General features: G+C 43.8%; 1 protein-coding gene across 1 annotated transcript in view; it reads right to left on the reverse strand.

Annotated features, from left to right (window-relative positions):
- Positions 1-20259, reverse strand: part of FBXO22 (F-box protein 22) — a gene marked incomplete at its 5' end in the record, with an annotated part of 42469 nt that extends 22210 nt beyond the window's left edge. The window contains 3 exons of the mRNA XM_082256189.1: positions 5686-5773; positions 8386-8524; positions 20054-20259. Coding sequence (XP_082112315.1) covers positions 5686-5773; positions 8386-8524; positions 20054-20259 — 433 coding nt within the window. The remainder of the gene's footprint in view (positions 1-5685; positions 5774-8385; positions 8525-20053) is intronic.
- Positions 20260-20688: the final 429 nt, after the last annotated feature.

Here is a 20688-nt window from a genome sequence, read left to right on the forward strand (position 1 = left end):
TGTGGTTGAGTGATATCCAATACTTTCCCCTATCAAAATGAAGGAAACATTTTGACTTGAGTTGAGTCTTGTTCACACTTTGCTTGTAAGGGGATGTTTGGTGGGTGGTTCCGACTCTTAACCCCTAAACCACAGATGTAAGGCCCTTTCAGACAGGTAGTCCATCTAGCGGACTCTGTTTTTCTCAGCGGGGGATCGATCCGCCGATCCCCCCATCCCACGCTGAGTAGGCGGATGGCAGCTCTGTCTCTGTGCTGTGTGCGGAGACACAGCTGTCAGATCCCGCTATTCTCTATAGGGGAATCAGATGGGAACGGACCATCTATCAGTTCTCATCCAATCCACTGGACAGATGGAAAATAGGGTTTCCATCCGTCCAGATTTGATGGATCGGATGTCAGCGGACATGTCTCCGCTGACATCTAATGCCCCATAGAGATACATGAGTATGTGAACCCTTTGGAATGATATGGATTTCTGCACAAATTGGTCATAAAATGTGATCTGATCATCATCTAAGTCACAACAATAGACAATCACAGTCTGCTTAAACTAATAACACACAAAGAATGAAATGTTGTCATGTTTTTATTGAACACACCATATAAACATTCACAGTGCAGGTGGAAAAAGTATGTGAACCCTTGGATTTAATAACTGGTTGAACCTCCTTTGGCAGCAATAACTTCAACCAAACGTTTCCTGTAGTTGCAGATCAGACGTGCACAACGGTCAGGAGTAATTCTTGACCATTCCTCTTTACAGAACTGTTTCAGTTCAGCAATATTCTTGGGAAGTCTGGTGTGAATCGCTTTCTTGAGGTCATGCCACAGCATATCAATCGGGTTGAGGTCAGCACTCTGACTGGGCCACTTCAAGACTCCATGAAGAATAAAAGGTACCCCACAAAAGTGCAACAAAACACTGCTAAGGGACATCTCGACCGTGCTGGTAACACCACCGGTCACCAGCCACAGAGAACCCCCCTGATCCTGCAGCAGAAACTCCACCAGACTCACCACCCCACCAAGCAGTCATCGTCACACCAGGATCAAAGCACTCCACGTGCAGCATTCAGGAAGGAAAGAGGCCCAGGAGTTAGCACCAGGGCATAAGGAAGGGCTCCCACAGCTAAAATGGACGACAGAAGGCTCCACAGTAATGTCCACCATTCAATTCAATGCCAGGCTAATGCTAAATGGTCGCCGCGGCTACACCAACATGGCCATCAGCCTATACAGAAAATAAGCAACAACAAAATGGCGGCCCCACGCGGCTCCCATGGACCCCGGAGCCAATCACCTGGTCGCCGGCGGCGCTAACTTCAAGCCAGTACATCACCCTGCCCCAGCCCCAGGAAGGAGGTAGCCAGACCACCCATACAACCCCAGTATAGGTGGGGGGGGAATAGATGACCCACAGGACCATTAGACACAAGGGGGCCTAGCAGAAGGAGGGGAACTCGGGGGTCCGACCGTCCCAGAGGGACCCGCGTCCACCCCAAAACCCTCCAGGGGGAGGTAGCTTCTCACCATACCAGGAACCAGGTTTGGAACCGCTCCAGACAGAATCTCCTCACTAGTCCAGTGGGGCTATATCGTAGCCGACCTAGCACGGAGCTGAGGTCTGTGCGGGCTCACTGGCCAGACTGGGGTGACCACTGGATCTAGATTATCCAGCCCGTTGTCCGGGGGGGGGGGGGGTGTATACCTCCTGGGACTGCCCATAGGCATAGTCAAGTTAGTTTTCTGCCTAGTGTCCTACTCCTGTAGGGGGTAGTATAACTCAATGGTTAGGAAGATTAGGAGCTGTGTCTGTCAATGAACGAAAGAGAAAACTGGATTTTTGACTTATGGTAAAATCCTTTTCTCTGGAGTTCATTGACAGACCGCTCCATATAATTCTTGACCATTGGGTTATGCTGCTCCCTACAGGAGTAGAACATTAGGCAGGAAAAAGCTTTACCATGCCTATGGGGCCGTCCCTGCAGGCATACACCCAAACACTCTATAGCCTTCAGTTTCGTTGCAAGCTGTGTTGAGGAGGAAAAATCCCAACCCATTCAAGCTAGATGGGTGGGCGCTGCGTCTGTCAATGAACTTCAAAGAAAAGGATTTTACCGTAAGTCAAAAATCCAGTTCTCTATCGTTCATTGACAGACGCAGCTCCACATAATTCTTGACCATTGGGACATCCCAAAGCAGCATTTGCATGAGGGGTGGGAAAAACAACGCAAAAAAGAACGCAATTCCCAAAAGAGTAGAACTTTAGCCAACCAGTGAACATGGAGCTCAACCAGGAACAACTGGAGCTCGCCTAGAACATACACCCTCAAAAGGAGTCCAAAGACTCTTTCAAACAGATGCCTGCAATATCTTGCGCTCAAAAGAAGCTCGCGAAGATGCCAACACATCTACTTTATAGAATTTTGTGAACGTGTGCACAGATGACCAAGTTGCCGCCTTGCAAATTTGCATCACTGACGCCTGATGGCGAAAAGCCCAAGAAGCACTCAGCGGCCTAGTAGAATGCCCCTTCACAGGGAAAAGTGGAACCTGACCCTTCAGTGAATAAGCCTGTACCACTGTCTGCCTGATCCATCTGGAAATGGTCACAGCGGATGCAGCCAAACCCTTGCGAGGTCCTTCCATAAGGACAAAGAGTCTATTTCCTGAAAGATTCAGTAGTCGCCAGGTAAACCCTAATAGCCCAAACCCCATCCAGAGAATGCAAGGCAATTTCCCTATGATGCTTGGGCCTAGGACACAGAGAAGGCAGCACAATGTCTTCATTCAGATGTTAATCAAAAACCACCTTAGGAAGAAACGACTGACTAGGTCGAAGTACCACTTTATCTCTGTGGACCACCAAATAAGGCGAACAGCAGGAAAGAGCCGCCAATTCTGATACTCTGCGAGCAGAAGGAATAGCCACCAAAAAGGCAACCTTCGGAGACAAGGTATGCTGAGAAATCAATGCGAATCAATGCATGAGAGGCTAAAGGGTGTTGGAAAAATACAGCCAAAGCAGACACTTGGTCTTTAATAGTGGCCAAGGCCAACTTCTGATCGACGCCTCTTTGCAGAAAATCCAAAATTCTAGTCACCGAAAAAAAGACGAGAATGCACCTTCATTGATTCACACCATGAAATGTACGATTTCCACGTACGATAATAGATCTGCCAAGGGCATCAGGTGGGCACCTCTCCGAACAGATTACCTTTCCACTGGGGGTGCTGACGGCCAGGCGATACGCTGTGACTCAGGGCGACCCAGGTCATATGCATCCTGGCGAGGCGTATCACTCGCAGGCCAGCCTGTCCATTGGGGCTCTGTCGTGCTGGACTATAATCTGCGCACGCTCACTGGCTGGGCTGGGAGACTTTAAGAATCTAGCATATCCAGTCCGAAACCCAGGCCGGCTGATGCTTGTAGTTCTCTCAGGAACATAACCAACTAAAAAATAAAGTTTTACCAAAGGTTCCAACAAGAAACAAACTAAAACCGAAGTCCCAGGAGGGAATTAGGTCCTACTCCTAAACTAGGCAGAAACAAACTGAAGCCTATAGAGTGTGTGGGTGTATGCCTGCAGGGATGGCCCCATAGGTGTGGTAAAGCTTTTTCCTGCCTAGTGTTCTACTTCTGTAGGGGGCAGCATAAAGAATGAGCATGAAGAATTATATGGAGCTGCGTCTCTCAATGAATGATAGATAAAAGGTATTTAGGATTATAGTTTAAAAGACACACACACTGCACTTTATATCTTGCAAAAACAGAGATGATGCAAGTAATTGTGTTATGTGACTTTACAACCTCTTTAATTTTTACACCAACATTTTTTTGAGGTTTTTATCGGCTAACTAATTCATTGGTAAAAAAAATTGTTAGTTGCAGCCATAATTTTAAACAACATATATAGATATAATTAATTATACCCGCGCTAATGGTGCTAAAGGAATGTGCTAAAAAGGTATTAACGAATGATGAAAAATATGAAAAGAATGTGGTATGAGAAATATAATGAAAAGATATATTAAAAAAATAAAAAAATTGCAGCTGCTGTTCCCCAGGCCACAATGACCGGATAAAAAAATGCAATAAAAAGAAGAATGCGCTTGCAAAGATACATAATAAATACCATATATGAACTAAGTAAAGTGCACGGTGCTGAAAAATATTAAACGTGAGGTTCTTTTTCAGTGAACAAAAGTGCACAAGTGCTTGATAATTAATCAAAATAATATATATATATATATATATATATATATATATATATATATATATATATATATATATATATATATATATATATATATATATATATAAACAAAGTCCAAAACTAGTGCAACTAGATGATCCAAAATATTAAAGTGCTGGAGTGCTGGTGATGCTGAATTGCAAAAAAACATGCAGAGTGCCTAGGATCCCTCTAAGAGCCACACTCACCAGATATGGTGGACCCCTGATAGGGGTCAAATCAGTTTGAAATTAGAACGATCACACCGGACCACAGACCACTCCAGAACTTCATGAATGAGAAAGGTAATTTCCGGTGCGGCAGAGCCAGCTGATGTCACTTCCTGGTCCCATGGAACACACGCGCGAGCGTTGCCAGAAGTCATTGTGAATTTCGGCGTCCAGCCTGTTTCTTTCCTGCATATGCGATATGATTACACCTTTGCTGTAAGTATATTTTATATTCCATTAAAAATCCCCTTGCACATACTGGCTTCACTATGTGGTCCACTCCTTCCGCTTGAGTCCTATAGTGTCCGGGTCCGACCCGAATTACAAGAAGAGGACAAGACAGTTCTGGAGTGGTCTGTGGTCCGGTGTGAACGTTCTAATTTCAAACTGGTTTGACCCCTATCAGGGGTCCACCATATCTGGTGAGTGCGGCTCTTAGAGGGATCCTAGGCCCTCTGCACGTTTTTTTGCACTTCAGCATCACCAGCACTCCAGCACTAATATTTTGGATCATCTAGATGCACTATTTTTGGACTTTATTTATATTAATTTGATTAATTATCAAGCACTCATGCACTTTTGTTCACTGAAAAAGGAACTCCCGTTTAATATTTTTCAGCACCGTGCACTTTACTTAGTTCATATATGATATTCATTATGTATCTTTGCAAGCGCTGTCTTCTTTTTATTACATTCTTAAACAACATATAGCCTGCAGGCATACTATCTATGGCTCAGGCTATCAACTTGTTGGTGGCAGAGGCTGACATTATGGCACTTAATATTATGGAACTTAAGTGCAATAATGTAGGATTCCTGAACAGCGTGTTGGGAAATGACTAGTCCACCTTCTGGTCTGGAAAGCTTAGGTGTCCTGTGTGCCCTGGAAAAACATCATAGGTCACATGTCCATGGGTGCATGCCATTCTACCAATGCATTCTTTCTGGTGATATAATCATATTTAGTAACAGGCTGATGCAGGCACTTACAACATAAAGTTAGAGTTGTAATCAGGCTTTTATGTTCCACATCAAATGTATTGAGATGTTCTAAACAGCATTCACATGTGGGCTTGTTATTGCTCCAGGTCTTTGCAACTGTGTACATGTTGTATTCATAATGTGGGACTTCATAGGAAAGGCTGCATAAGTTTGACATAGAGTTACCATGGGTAGCCATGCTTTAATAAACGTATGAGTGTATTTACACTATCTTACCTTTCTTTGCTCCACCATGTGCCCCTTGGTCATTAAGTGACTCAAAGTCTGTGAAGTACAGAAACATTTCTGGAATAATATATATTTTCTACAAAAGAGAACATATTAAACATTTAGTTATATCTAAGCATATTCAATGCATTATAAGACAGATATACAGTACAATCATATTTAAAAGAGAGCTTCAACAAAACGGTTGAAAAGGACCCATTTACATTTTGACTAATGGGGGGCTATATGCTCAAGACGTCAATTAATCTCTCTCTACTAAATACAGTGGGCACCTTCCTATGCTCCGATATAGTCACAAAAAAATAAAATCTGTACAACTTTCTGCTCCCCTCCAAGAACAAAGCGATCTTTTGGCTACATACTAGGCAACATATGGTAAACCCTGGTGCAAGCTGGCTACTAAATTGAACCTCTGCCTGCATAATATAAAACAAACTCAATCTACCTATCAAACACCAGATTTACTCATGCATAACTAATTAAAACCAGATCTGCTTGTGTTGTCCAGAGCGCCAAAAAGGAATTGGTTGCTGTGGATGACATGATGCTTTCCGACACTTGAGAGCCACTGGGTGGAATCGGCAGACTGAAAGTCCTAACACAACAGTACCATGTGAGTACCAACAAAATGAAGTCCGTTTTATACTAGTCGGAGACAACTTTGTTTTCTAGCTGTCTATACCTGTGATGGGGGGAGGGTTACCCACTTTTTAGAATTAAAAAAAAAAAAAAAATAAAAAAAAAGACAAAAAACAGTACTACTATGTTGTACACTGGTCTGTAGTAGAAATAAAATAACACAAAGCAGAATATATGGTTTTATTTGAATGAAAACTAAGAGATGTCATTAATAAACAGGTACACCTCAATAGAAATTATATATCAAAAAGTTATACACATTAATAAAATCATCTGAGGCTGTAAACAACACAAACATAATACAAAGGGTCAGGCAATGCAGAGACTAATGCCCCGTACACACGCACCGATTGTTGGCCGACCGATCGGCCGTCTTTTGTCCAGTGTTGTTGTGTTGGTTGAAATGTCCTCTAGACTGCACACGAATTTTGTCGGCCAACAACAACCAACTGCAGAAGTGATGTCATGTTCTGGTCTACTTTTCGTGTGTTTTTTCTTCTCTGAGCATGCCCAGTCTTGCTCAACTGATCTTTGTCGGCCGAAATCTGTACTGACTGAGGAACAAATCGGCCGTTCTGACGGCCAACAAAAAATTTATAGCATGCACACCAGATTTTGTTCGGACGAAAAGTCGCAGTCGGTTGTCGGAATCATCATACTAACAAGCCGGCAGCCGAAAATTCACGGCCAACAATCCGTACGTGTGTACGAGGCTTAGGTTCACCTTTAGAACATGCTACATCCGTATTTACAGTGTAACTTAACATGCTCCAGCACCAATTCACCCTCACCCCCCCCCCCCCCCCCCGTGACAGTGAGCAGGGATTCCTCTCCCTGTAGCTGCTGTCACTTTGAAAATCGACATGGCTGTGTGGGCTAAACCTGAGACATGTGAATGAAGAAACTACAAGTCCTGTCTGCCACCATGGCAGACGGCTTCTAGTTCTGAATGGCCTACAAATGCACCGATCACCATTGTAACTGAAAGCCCATACCAGGAAGCTGGAGGGAGAGTGTGCAGGAAAAACGAATAAATGCACATTTTTTTCCTACAAAATTATGTGCATTTATTATTTTGTACCTAAAGATGAACTTAGCCTCCAAACTATTTGACATTATTATTTTTCTTGCACATGTTTGGGTGTTCTTTGGAAAGTGAAATTTCACTCCATTCACTAAGGGTAAATTCCAATGCAATGTGAACAGCCTATTTTCCTTTAGTAAATCAACCCGACTATATACTGTATTGCTTTTACACTTTTCCTATTCTATTACCCACTCTCATTGGATAAAAGCAAAGTCTTCAACAGCATTCACTGCAATAAGGAGGAATTTGCTATTAGCGTCATGTCCTGTTTCAGTGCTCTTTCTTGTTTATGCCAAAACCAAGACATGCAGTAACACTAAACAAATCAGAAATTGCAATGCAAATGAAAAGCATAGTCCACCTTTCTGACCATGTTTCAGCCATTTTTAGGGTGTGACATGAAACATGGCCACACCCCCAGCTCTTCTCCCTCAAGCCACTGCTGTACAGCTACATCAGCCATTCACAAGGATCTGTGAATAAGATGATTACAAGTCCCATCTGTCTCTGTGGCGAGGGACTCGTACAGCTCAATGGAGCACAAGAGCAGTGATGTCACCGCACTGGTAGTGTTTTTTTCACTTCTTTCAGCCCTATAACAGAAGGTCTATAGCCATGTATAAACCTGGGGCTAAAGGAAGAGTCAACAGGAGGCCTATATACTGCACCTTTGATGCACTGATCATGGCTGCAATGCTCTCCAATACTAAAGTTTATTAAATGCACATTTTTTTTTTTTTTTTTTTTATGGGAGCATTTAATACATTTTTGAAAATGGTGGCCTATGCCGTTAAGTTGGATTAAAGCGTCTTCTCCTAGATTGTAAGATCTAATGAGCAGGGCCCTCTGATTCCTCCTGTATTGAGTTGTATTGAAACTGTACTGTCTGCCCTCATGTTGTAAAGCACTGCGAAAACTGTTGGCGCTATATAAATCTATATTAATTACAATAATAATAATACCTCAAGTTCTTCTCTCACAACATGGACCAGAGAATGGCCACCCAAATCCATGCCTCCTGCTCCCATGGAGGATATCCAGGTTATTTTTTGCCTTCCTTTAAGCTTTCGCCAAGCACAATCCCTCCACAGTCTGCAAACACTGTGACCAAAAATAGAGTATTAAATTAAATATATTACAATAAGACATGATCACTATGTTTTCTTCAAGTAAACAAATCAACTTTCTATTCTAATCTGCAGCAATCTGATTTCCTACAACTTCATATAAATTCAACTGTTGCTTTTTTGTAATCTTACACACTAGTATTATTTTACATTGAACCCAGTGGGCTGAATAGGAAAAAACATGAAGAGCTCAGGAGGAGCCGCTGTACTAATTATCTGACGTTAGTACAGCAATCTACCTGCTCAGCAATTGTGTTCTAACAAGGGGACGCTTCCTGGGCTCATTTGAGCTAGTAGGATTTATTTTATTTTGCAGTATTCTCCAGTGAAGGCAAAACACATGACAAGTTTAAAACAAAGTGTATTGTATTAAACTGGTCATGTCCATATAGTGTATAATCTAGGCCAGTGTTTCTCAACTTCGGCCCTCAGGGCACACTAACAGGCCAGGTTTGCAAGAAAACTGAAATACATCACAGGTGATATCATTTGCTGCTCAGTGATTGCAGTATTCTAGTCTGCATCTCCCCAAGGTAATACTTAACCACTTTAGAGCTGCAAAAGTGGTTCGTTATCGTCTGGCGACGTAGAGCTACATCGCCAGACACTCCCCCTGAGGCTCGCTCCCGCTGTATTCAGTCACAGCGGGAGTCAGGCCAGGGGAGGAGCAGCGGTGATCGCCGCTGCTCTTCCCCGATCGTCGGGGGAATGGAGTCTGGACATCCGCCCACTTGTGTAAACAAAGTGACAGGCAGGGTCAGATTGCAGGGTTCAGCATAGCTGAACCCTGGATCTGTCCTTGTGTCACATAGTCACCTCCCCCCACACATGTCAGTAAGCACCAGGCATACATTAACCCCTCCCTCTCCAATAAAAATTAACCCCTTCCCTGCCAGTGTGATTTTTACAGTAACAGTGCTTATATATAACACTGATTAATGTAGTAATGTCACTGGTAACCCCAAAAGTGTCAAAAATGTCAGTCAAGGGTCCGATCTGTCCGCCGTAATTTGGCAGTCCCGCAAAAAATTGCAGATCGCCGCCATTACTCGTTAAAAAAAAAAAAAAAAACACCAAAAACGACAGAAATCTTTCCCTTAGTTAGTAAACGCAATAACTTTTGCGCAAACCAATCAAAATACGCTTATTGCGATTTTTTTTATCAAAAATATGTAGCAGAAAACAAATTGGCCTAAAATGATAAAAAATTTTGATTTTTACATTTTTTTGGGGGGGAATTTCATATAAAAAATGTGAAAAATATTGTTATTTTTTCAAAATTGTCGCTCTTTTTTTGTTTATAGCGCAAAAAATAAAAAAATAAAAAAATCGCACAGGTGATCAAATACCACCAAAAGAAAGCTCTGTTTGTGGGGAAAAAAAGGACGTAAATTTCGTTTGGGTACGGCGTTGCATGACCGCGCAATTGTCAGTTAAAGTCGCACAGTGCCGAATCGCAAAAAGTGGCCCAGACGCAAGACAGCAAAATCCTCCGGTGGTAAAGTGGTTAAAATCTGGCCTGTTAGTGTGCCCCAGAGGACCAGAGTTGAGAAACACTGATCTAGGCATTGATGTGAATTTTTAAAGCTAGTATATTTATAAGCCTTATAAAATGCCATATCCCAATTGTAATATACCCAAAGACTACACTGAATATATACCTATACTAGGGGTGCACCGAAATCCTGGGCCTATCACATTTCGGACGAAAATGGGTTAAAAATGCCAAAATGAATGGCCGCCGTGAGGAAGGAGGCGCAGCGCAGGTTTAAAAGGTCCCGCCTCTGGCCGGCCGCCCGCCTCTCAATGATGTCCCTACTACGACTGTGTATGAATGAACTGACACACCGGACGGGAGGGCGGGCGAGCGGCCGCTAATAGCTATAACTAAGTGAGCGCTTCACTTCCCTGTCAGGCGGGTATCTCCGCTGACAGGGAAGTGAAGCGCTCACATAGTTATATCTATTAGCGGCCGCTCACCCGGCCTCCCGCCCGGTGTGTCAGTTCATTCATACACATAGTCCCGTGTATCAAAGTGACCGACAAGCATGGCCAGCATCTCAGCACTGCTATGACAGTAAACATAACGCATTCTGCCCAGTACAGAAGCTTCCTCCTAAACCCGGTGCAGATCTACTGAGATGTGATTGATGGCAACATTGTATTCTTCATGCAGCTATAGCTTATCCCCCGAAGATGCCGGTATCACATTCTCACACATATAGTCTTCAGGAGGTGCTGAGCTGCACCCGGCGAGAGTTTGTCAAGCTGTACTTATTACTTATGGAATGCAGTGCAACCCCCTGGCTCAGACATGCATTTTTTTTTTTCCATCAGCTAAGCAGATTTTTTTTTTTTCCCTTTGTCAGGAACATGCCTACTTCTCCATGTAACTCACCTCATACCTACCCCAATGAGCACTGACCCCACTACTGGCTCAGCTGCCAGCACCAGCCTTTCCAAAAAAATACATTTTTGCAAAAACGCAGGAAATTGAAGCAATCTTAAACACATTCAACAATCTGCTTTGTTCTCCAAGCTCTCTTTAGAGACTATAATGAGCATTTCATCAGAACTGGGCTGCAAAGCCAGTAAAGCAAAAAGCAATCTTAGCAGCCATGTTTCCAAGCTGAAACAGGCATGGGACTTATTATGGCACAGATTGACGAATAGGGGGCGCTGAGGTGAGGTTAATTACCAATGGTATGTGTATTATGCAGCATGAGGGGGTTAAGGTATTGCCACTGCTGGTCACTGATGCATTAGTGACCAACCAGTGGCAGTTAATTAACCCCTTTGAGCTACATTAGTGCAACCAGTATCAGTGCAACCAGTGTTGATTAACACTGACACTGGTGCCACTAATGCAGCACAAAGGGGTTAATTAACTGCCACCGGTCGGTCACTAATGCATCAGTGACAATACATTAATCCCCTCATGCTGCATAATACAAATACCATTGGCAATTAAATTAACCACTTGCCAACCCATCACAGTACATATACTGCAACAGGGTGGCAGCTACAGGTGTACGTCGCTGCCTGTTTTTGGTGTATGCCCCTGCAGGGAAAAAAGTCATTTTCGGTTTCGGTTTTCGGCCCAGGGCATCCTGAATTTTCGGTTTCGGCCCAGAATTTTTATTTCAGTGCATCCCTAACCTATACCTATGGCAGGATTTTTAAGGCTGTGAGTTTATGTAAGTTTGTGAAAGGTTTGAAAAACAAAGATCCTTTTAAGCACTTCTGGACCGGAAGGTTTTACCCCCCTAATGACCAGGCCATTTTTTGTGATACTGCACTGCGTTAGTTTATCTGACAATTGCGCAGCCGTGCGAAGCTGTACCCAAAGAAAATGTATGTCCTGTTATTCCCCACAAATAGAGCTTTCTTTTGGTGGTTTTTGATCACTCCTGCAGTTTATTTTTTGCACTTTAAACAAAAAAAGAAACAATATTTTTTACTTCCTGCTATAAAACCGAGCCAATAAAAAAAAAAATGGAAAAAATAAATTTTGTTCATCAATTTAGGCCAATATATATTCTGCTACAAATTTTTGGTAAAAAAATCCCAATAAGTGTATATTGATTGGTTTGCACAAAAGTTAAAGCGTATATAGTTATATTTTTCTTTATTTTTTACTAGTAATGGCGGTGATCAGCGATTTTTAGCGGGACTGCAACATTGCGACGGACAAATCGGACATCTGACACTTTTTGGGGACAAGTGACACTAATAGAGTGATCAGTGCTAAAAAAAAAACAAAAAAAAAAAAAACCACACTGTTACTGTACTAATGACACTGGCAGGGAAGGGGTTAACATCAGGGGCGATCAAAGGGTTAAGTGTGCCCCTAGGGGATGCTTACTAACTGTGGAGGGTTGCCTAGGTAAGGTGAAGACAAAGATCCTGGTTTCTGCTTAGCAGGAACACAAGACCTCCATCTTGACCCCTTTGCAGAACAGTGAACTGCCTTGTTTACATAGGCAGATTGCCGTTCTGCCTCTCCCGGGGATAATCGTGGGTGGCCAGCTGACATCATGTCCACCAGAGCCATCGATTGAAATGACAGCACAATCACCCCATCTAGTGGCTACTGAAGGAAACCATGTACAGGTACGTCGTTTCCCGCAATAGCACCACTTTCCTGCATTAAATACATGCCGGCTGGTCGGCAAGTGGTTAAAGAGCCTCATAAGGGTCATTAACAATCTGTATAAAGATATGTATTACAAAAACTGTGGCATTTAGGCCCCATTCACACTAGTGTGACTTGTCCCGCGATTTTGGACCGCAAAATCGCATGACAAGTTGTTTTCCATTATTTTCAATGAGCCCCATTCATATCAGTGCATTTTGAAGTCGCACTGACTTCAAAGTAGTTCCTGCACTACTTTGCCACGATTTTAATGCGTTTTGAGGCATATAGCCTTGCCATTGCTTTCAAAATCGCGGAAAAGTCGCGCCACGAAATCGCGGTAAAATTGCGTTGCATAAGTGTGAAAGGGGCCTTAACCACTTGCCGTCTGAGTACGGTAGTACTACTGCGGCAAAGTGGTTCGTTATCGTCTGACGACGTAGTATTAACGTCGTCGGACACTCCCCCTTCTGGGCGGCGCTTGCGCGCCGCCGGAGGCTCGCTCCCGCTGTTTTCATTCACAGCGGGAGTCGGGCCAGGGGAGGAGCAGCGGCGATCGCCGGGGATCTAGTGTGGAGATCCGCCCGCCTGTGTAAACACAAGCGGGCGGATCTCCATAGTGACAGGGAGTGACAGATCGGACTGTTCAGCATAGCTGGACATCCGATCTGTCCATGACTCACTCAGTCACCTCCCCCCCTACACGTCAGTAAGCACCAGGCATACATTAACCCCTCCCTCTCCAATAAAATTAACCCCTTCCCTGCCAGTGTCATTTTTACAGTAACAGTGCATATATATAGCACTGATTACTGCAGTAATGTCACTGGTACCCCCAAAAGTGTCAAAAATGTCAGTCAAGGGTCCGATCTGTCCGCCGCAATGTCGCAGTCCCACAAAAAAAAAAAAAATCGCAGATCGCCGCCATTACGCGTTAAAAAAAAAAACACACCAAAAATGACAGAAATCTTTCCCTTTGTTAGTAAACGCAATAACTTTTGCGCAAACCAATCAAAATACGCTTATTGCGATTTTTTTTTACCAAACATAGGTAGCAGAAAACAAATTGGCCAAAAATTTTTTAAAAAATTGGTTTTTACATCTTTTTTGGGGGGAATTTCATATAAAAAAAATGTTAAAAATATTGTTATTTTTTCAAAATAAACGCTCTTTTTTTGTTTATAGCGCAAAAAGTAAAAATCGCACAGGTGATCAAATACCACCAAAAGAAAGCTCTGTTTGTGGAAAAAAAAGGACGTGAATTTCGTTTGGGTACGGCGTCGCACGACCGCGCAATTGTCAGTTGAAGTCGCACAGTGCCGAATCGCAAAAAGTGGCCTGGACGGAAGACAGCAAAATCCTCCGGTGGTAAAGTGGTTAAAGTGTAACTCCACTTTTGTGGGAAAAAAAGAGTGCAAATAAAAAAACAATGTAGCGTATCCAATTGCTACAAACATTATCTTTTCCCTTTTCAATCTGCAACACTGTAATTTTCTGTTAAATGCAATAGGGCTACCTGGAGGCGTTCTGCACACAGATAGTGTACAGATTGCCCCCCATTAATATTAATAATGTAATTTCCTGCTTATGTGATTGGCTCACTGATTTTCCCAAAAGTCTGCACTAAGATTCAAGTCAGATTTTTGGCATCCTCTGTCACAAAAATGTTATTTTTGGTGAAATACTTCAAAAAGGAAAATTACATCTAAAGGGATGCAGAACCTACCACTTATCTCAGAGCCCTGCAGGTGCAGCAGCTGATTGATAATTATAAATTCACTCCCATTCACATTCGCTGTGCACATGGACACAGACAAATTTATATTTCTTCAGAATACCAAAAGGTAGGAATCTGCAACAAAGTTTGTTAAAATCCTTGCCATGTACACAGATCACCCAGAGGGGAATATTTTTATCTCACCAAAAGTGCTGTAAATCTTTAAGTGACACATTTTAGGTGTTTTTATACATTTACTATCTACCCATTACTTATTCACATGGATGGTGGTATCTGGGGGCCCACAGATTCCAATAAGCCCCACGCTTTGCAGACCCTCACAACCATCGGTCCAGGGTTGTGGGGAAAAGGCCCTTGACCTCATCAAAATGGGTTTTTGCAAATTGAAGCCCCTGTTTTATTCCTGTCCTTGCTGTACACTTTCTCTCTATTCCCATCTGGTAAAACCGTTCAAACAAGACAGTAACCGAGTAGAAAAAAAAAAGCCCCTGATAGAAGGAAAAGCCCAACAGAGGTTCAAATTGTTCCCCCTGTATCCAAAGTCCACCAACACACAACATCAATTCTAGGGAAATCACTAAAGCCTCGTACACACGCAACGATTATCGGCCGACCGATCGGCCGTCTTTTGTCCAGTGTTGTTGTGTTGGTTGAAATGTGCTCTAGACTGTACACAAATTTTCTCGGCCAACAAAAATCTACTTCTGAAGTGATGTCATGTGCGGGTTTACTTTCCGTGTGTTTTTTCTTCTCTGAGCATGCCCAGTCTTGCTCATCAGATTTTTGTCTGCCGAAATCTGTACTGACTGACGGAAAATCGGCCGTTCTGTTGATGGCCAACAAAAATTTTATAGCCTGCACACCAGATTTTATTCGGCCGAAAAGTCAGAGTCGGTTGTCGGAAGCATCATACTAACAAGCCGACAATCGGCCGATCGGACGTTGGCCGAAAATTCACAGCCAACAATCGTTGCGTGTGCACGAGGCATAAGGCTTCATGTACACGGGACAGTTTAAAACCTCTCCTGAACGCTGGAACTTGACAGCTAGTAACTGACAGTTAAAAACGTTAGTTTTGCCACATTTACATGCTGTGTTTATACGTGTTTAGAAGCGCTTTTATATAGTAAAGTAAAATGGTCAAAAATCCCCAATTGAAAACACCTATAAACGCGTTTGCACGCTGTTACAAGGATTTGGCGTTTCAAATGCCAAAAAACTTCCATCTGAACGCATTTTGTTTACTTTCAAAAAATGCCACGAAACTCAACTGCCTCTAAAGGAGTATAAATGTCTCAGTATACAATGGACAGATAAGCTAACAGAGGAGAGTTCAGGGGCTGCTGAAAAAAACGCCCAACTGCTCCTAAACGTCCGTTTATCAGCAGTGTACATGAGGCCTAAGGATGGCCATACACACTACAATCTGATTGTACAATTCTTGCACATTCTCCCTTTAATTTACCAAAGCATTGTAATAGGGGGACAAACCTTTACAATCTAATCAATTTCTCTCACAGAGGACATTACAATAAGGCAGAAAAACACAGCAAGAAACATTTTTGATGAAAAATAGATTATAGGGCTATTAAAGTGGACCTTCGTCCAAAGGGGGGGGGGGGGGATTCTGCTTGAGTTGCCTACAATCCCAGAAGACTTCAGGACCATTCACAAAGTGCAGCGTGGCTCATACATGCGCAGTGGGCAGCCAGTGTGAAGCCCAAAACAGCATTGTCAGCTGCTTACAGTTAGGATGCTGCCACCAGGAACCCGAAGGCTTGTAAACAAACTGGCTCAGGTGATGACGGCGCTGGATCCCTAAACAGGCGAGTGTGCTTTTACTAAAAGTCAGCAGCTACAGTATTGTTAGCTGCTGACTTTTATTTTTTTTATCCTGAGTGAACAACCGCTTTAAGTAGTGGATGTTTATAGATTATTTTTGGAGACCAAGTATATATTTTCGTTTCATAAGATAAGAAGAAATAATCTCTGAGGTTAGTACAGTACATCGTGCATTCTAAATAGATACTTCCATCTATCTTTTACTTTAAAGAAGTACACCCAAAGCTTCCTTGCCTGTACTACTCCTGTGGATCACAGGAGTGCAGTTTATTCTTTACTCCTGCAGCAAAAGTCCGCTGTCGGTTGACCTGACAGAGCTGGTTCAGGCTCGTGAAAGATATCGACCATATGGTCAGAATTCACCCACCTGCCTGGACTGGCACCTGGCTCAGCCTCTCAGCAACCTGCTAAGAGCCTGAGCCGGCTGCTCCCGCCCATCCACAGCCCAGCGCAGGAAAGAAAGGGGCAGAGCAGACAGCGATGACTGATAGTCACCAGCTATCTGCTCAGGGAGCTGTGAGAACTGAGTGATCAGCAGTGTTTGATCACTTGGTTCTCAGTGTAAGAGCTGGCGGGTGACAGATGCTGCATCCACCTAGGTAGGTATGAATCTGAAAAAAAAAAGAAAAACATACATCTCTTTTAATAAAAATGTTAAAGGGGAACTAAACCCTCCTCTCATTTACAGCTAAGGAGCTTCCATCTTGGCCTCTGTTTGATCTGCAGTTGCCATGGTGCTACACGTGATCAGCTGTGACACCAGTCATTTGATGGCTTGACAGTTTTGTTGAGAGCCAACATAAGCACACATGTAACTGCAAGGCAGAAGTTTTTTTATACCCTATTGCATTAAAGTAAAAAACCTTCAATATGCAGCTCCCCCTTTACTGAGCCCAATCTCAATCCAGTGCTGCGCCCAAGAGCAGCGGCTCTCTCCCTTCTCACTGGACAGAGAGGCAGCAATTGGCTCCTGCTGCTGTCAATTACAGCCAGTGAGCAGAGAGCGGGGCCAAGTGTGTCATTGCACACAGAGTTCAGCTTGGGATTGAGCCTGCAAGAGTGCTGGCATAACAGTGGCATGCTATGGGGAAACTCGTCAGGGGGGAGGAGCCTGGAAAGACAACGGGGGACCCAGGAAAAGAAGGATCGGTGCTGCTCTGTGCATAGACCATTACACAGAGTAGGTAAGTGTAACATGCAAGTTATTTAAAGAAAAAATAATTAAGGTACACAATCAATTTAGGTGGATCAGTAAAAATGCACCTCAATCATGCATTTTTCTTGCCCCCCACCACATGTCTAAAGTCAGCCTAACAGTTCCCATTCACAGTTGTCCTGAACGGTGACTGTTTTGGGAATTAAACTCATCGATTTAAACGGTTTTCCAAAACAGTTACATTGCAGGCATGCCGCGAGTGATAACTGTCACAGTTGCTTGTGCTCTCAACCCAACTGTCAAATAGAGCTGCACGATTGATCGTTAAAAAAAAAAAAAAAAAGCAGTCTCGATTCAACCCCCTCACAATCTTAAAGCGGAGTTCCGGGCACAAAATCGACCTAATCGATTTTGTGGCCATCCGCTTGCTCTTCTTCACCTGAAAAGGAATTGGATAGTTAGGATTATTTTATTTTTTTTTTTTACTTACCTTGTAATTGTAGAAAGAAATACTCACCTTTCGTCACTTCCTCCGTCTGCGGCCTCGGCCCGTGCCGTCACTTCTGGTTTGCAATGATTCCTGGGAGCTGAACGTCATCGGTCCCAGGAATCAATGCGACGGCACCGGCCCCGCTCGTCACTTCCGGTGCGACGCTGCATTCCCTGCTAAACAGCTTCTGGGCATGCCCAGAAGCTGTGGAGGAATGCAGCGCCGCCCCGGAAGTGACGAGAGGGGCCGGTGAAGGCGCATTCTGGGAGAAGAAGACGCGGAAGAGGACGCAGAAGAGGATCACGCCAGCTTCAGCTGCCGACAACAGAATTGGCAACGCTGTAGAAGAAATTTTATGTGAGTATTTCTTCTTGCAGGTAAGTGCAAACCAGGACACATCAGAGGCTATCCATTGTGGAATGTACTAGCCCTGACTGTCCCATTTCACACTTATGCGAGTGCGGGGTTCGCATGTAATGTCGGAGCGCACTGCTCCTTCATTACATGCGATCGGCTGTGCGGTGCGAGTTTAGCCATACACTTTGTATGGCTAAATTCGCACCGCACCCGCAGCAAACTCGCACAGGACCCTTTTTGGCAGCCGCATCAGGATCGGATCGCACAGCAGTTCACACTTGTGCGATCCGATCCTGTGCGAACTGCAAGATCGCACTGCGATATGCGATCAAACTGGGGGTGTCGTTAAGATTACATTGACACCCCCAGCGTATTGCATATGGCAGTGTGAACTGCCGGGGGTGCGTGTGCGATGCGGGAACAGGCTGCGGACTCGCAGCCTTCCCGCATCGCATAAGTGTGAACCGGACCTGACTGTCCCAGGGGTATGTTCATTGAAAAAATGTTTTTGTGCCCGGAACTCCGCTTTAATCTGGCATTTCCACGATTCATAGTAAACAAGTGCAGAGTCATTGTTTGCTCAGAGCTGTCAACAAAAAAAAATAGCAGCTGGCAAATGTTTATTAACACTGCTTAGCGCTGAGAGATAAACAGAAATATTGTATCATTTGGTTCTTTTAGATCAAAGGGATGAACCTCTCCTGCAAATGAGGTCAGTTTAACCACTCTGTCCCGGTTCACACATATGCAATGTCAGACATCCCATGTGATTCGCAGCGCACTGCTCTTCAAATCCCATGCGATGTCTGTGCTTTTCAAATTCAGCCATACAGATTGTATGGCTGAATTTGCATCGCAATCAGACCAAAGTTGCACAGGACCCTTTTTTTGCTCCGCACCAGAATCAGATCGCATGTGTGTTCACACCTATGCGATCTGATACATGTCCAAACTGACAGATCACACTGCGATATGGGATCTGATCTGGGGGTGTCGTTACCTTTGTATTGACACCCCCAGCGATTTGTATATGGCAGTGTGAACTGCCTGCGAGTTGAATGCAATGCAGGAACCCGCAGTGGATTTGCAGAGTTCCCGCATCGCATATGTGTGAACCGGCCCTCAAAGACCAGACCTTTTTCGGACACTTGTTGCTTACAAGTTAAAAATCAATATTTTTTGCTAGAAAATGACTTAGATCTCCCAAACATTATATATCTTTTAGCAAAGACCCTAGAAAATAAAATGGCGGTCGTTGTAATATTTTATGTCAAACTGTATTTGGGCAGCGGTCTTTCAAACGCAATTTTTGGGGTAAAAATACACTTCAACGAATTTAAAAAGAGCTAATGGTTAAAGTTAGCCCAATTTTTTTGTATAATGTGAAGGATGAGGTTACGCCGAGAATTGTGATCTTTATTCTAAGAAAAAAAAAATTGTGATTTTTATTTTATCCAGAATCGTGCAGCTCTGCTGTCAAGCTATAAGATGTCTGGTGTCATAACTGATGACATATGCAGCACCATAGCAACTGCAGATCAAAGAGGCCAAGATGGCGGCTTCCTTGGCTGTAAACTTGGGTGATTGGAGAGGAGATCTCCCTGGCTGTAAAGGAAGGGAGGGTTTAGTTCTACTTTAATAGGAATTACATTAAAAAGTCTGACTGATAACAACAGAAACCCAGCCCCCCAGTGAGTGAAATATGTGAGGTCAAAGATCCCTTCCCATAAGAGAAGCACACACGGTCCCCAGCTCAGGCACACAATGTACAGACAATGCACACACCAGGCCGCTCTCAGGAGGGTTTTGCTGGGCAGGAAGCTCATCACTCTCTCCACCACCTCGGCCAGGCTGCTAAGGACGTAGTGCCCCTGGTTCTCCAGGCTGTTGTGGCTCCTAGGCCCATTGCTGTCCCCAAAATCTCCACACAGATCCAGCTCCATCTCCGAAATTGTTCCTAAGCCTTTCACTTCCGCCGGAACTGGCGTCATTCAGCGGCTCGTTACCGTGGAAACCACGTAAGCCATAGCCAGTGCCGCGGAGGTCGCCGCCATGTTTGATCAGGGAAGAGCTGTGTAGAGAGGGAGTTGTAAAGCGCATGTCTGTTGTACAAGGGGCTGGAATGACAGTGAACGCACAAGAGACAGTAGTGAGCTCATAAATATTTGGAAGGAAATTCCACTGTCCCTTTATTTATCTCAGTTTTTGTAAACATACTATACACTCTCCAGAAGTATCTGCATGCCACAAAACTTCTCATCCACATTCTACACTGTGCCTTATGTTATACAATGCTACAGTAGTGGGAAGGTGTGAAAAAAAAAAAAAAGAAAAACATCAGTTAACCACTTAAGCCCCGGAAGATTTTACCCCCTTCCTGACCAGGGGGGTATTTTGCGATTCGGCACTGCGTGACTTTA

The sequence above is a fragment of the Pelophylax lessonae genome, assembly GCF_965119305.1.
Source record: "Pelophylax lessonae genome assembly, chromosome: 4".
NCBI classification, from domain to species: Eukaryota; Metazoa; Chordata; class Amphibia; order Anura; family Ranidae; genus Pelophylax; species Pelophylax lessonae.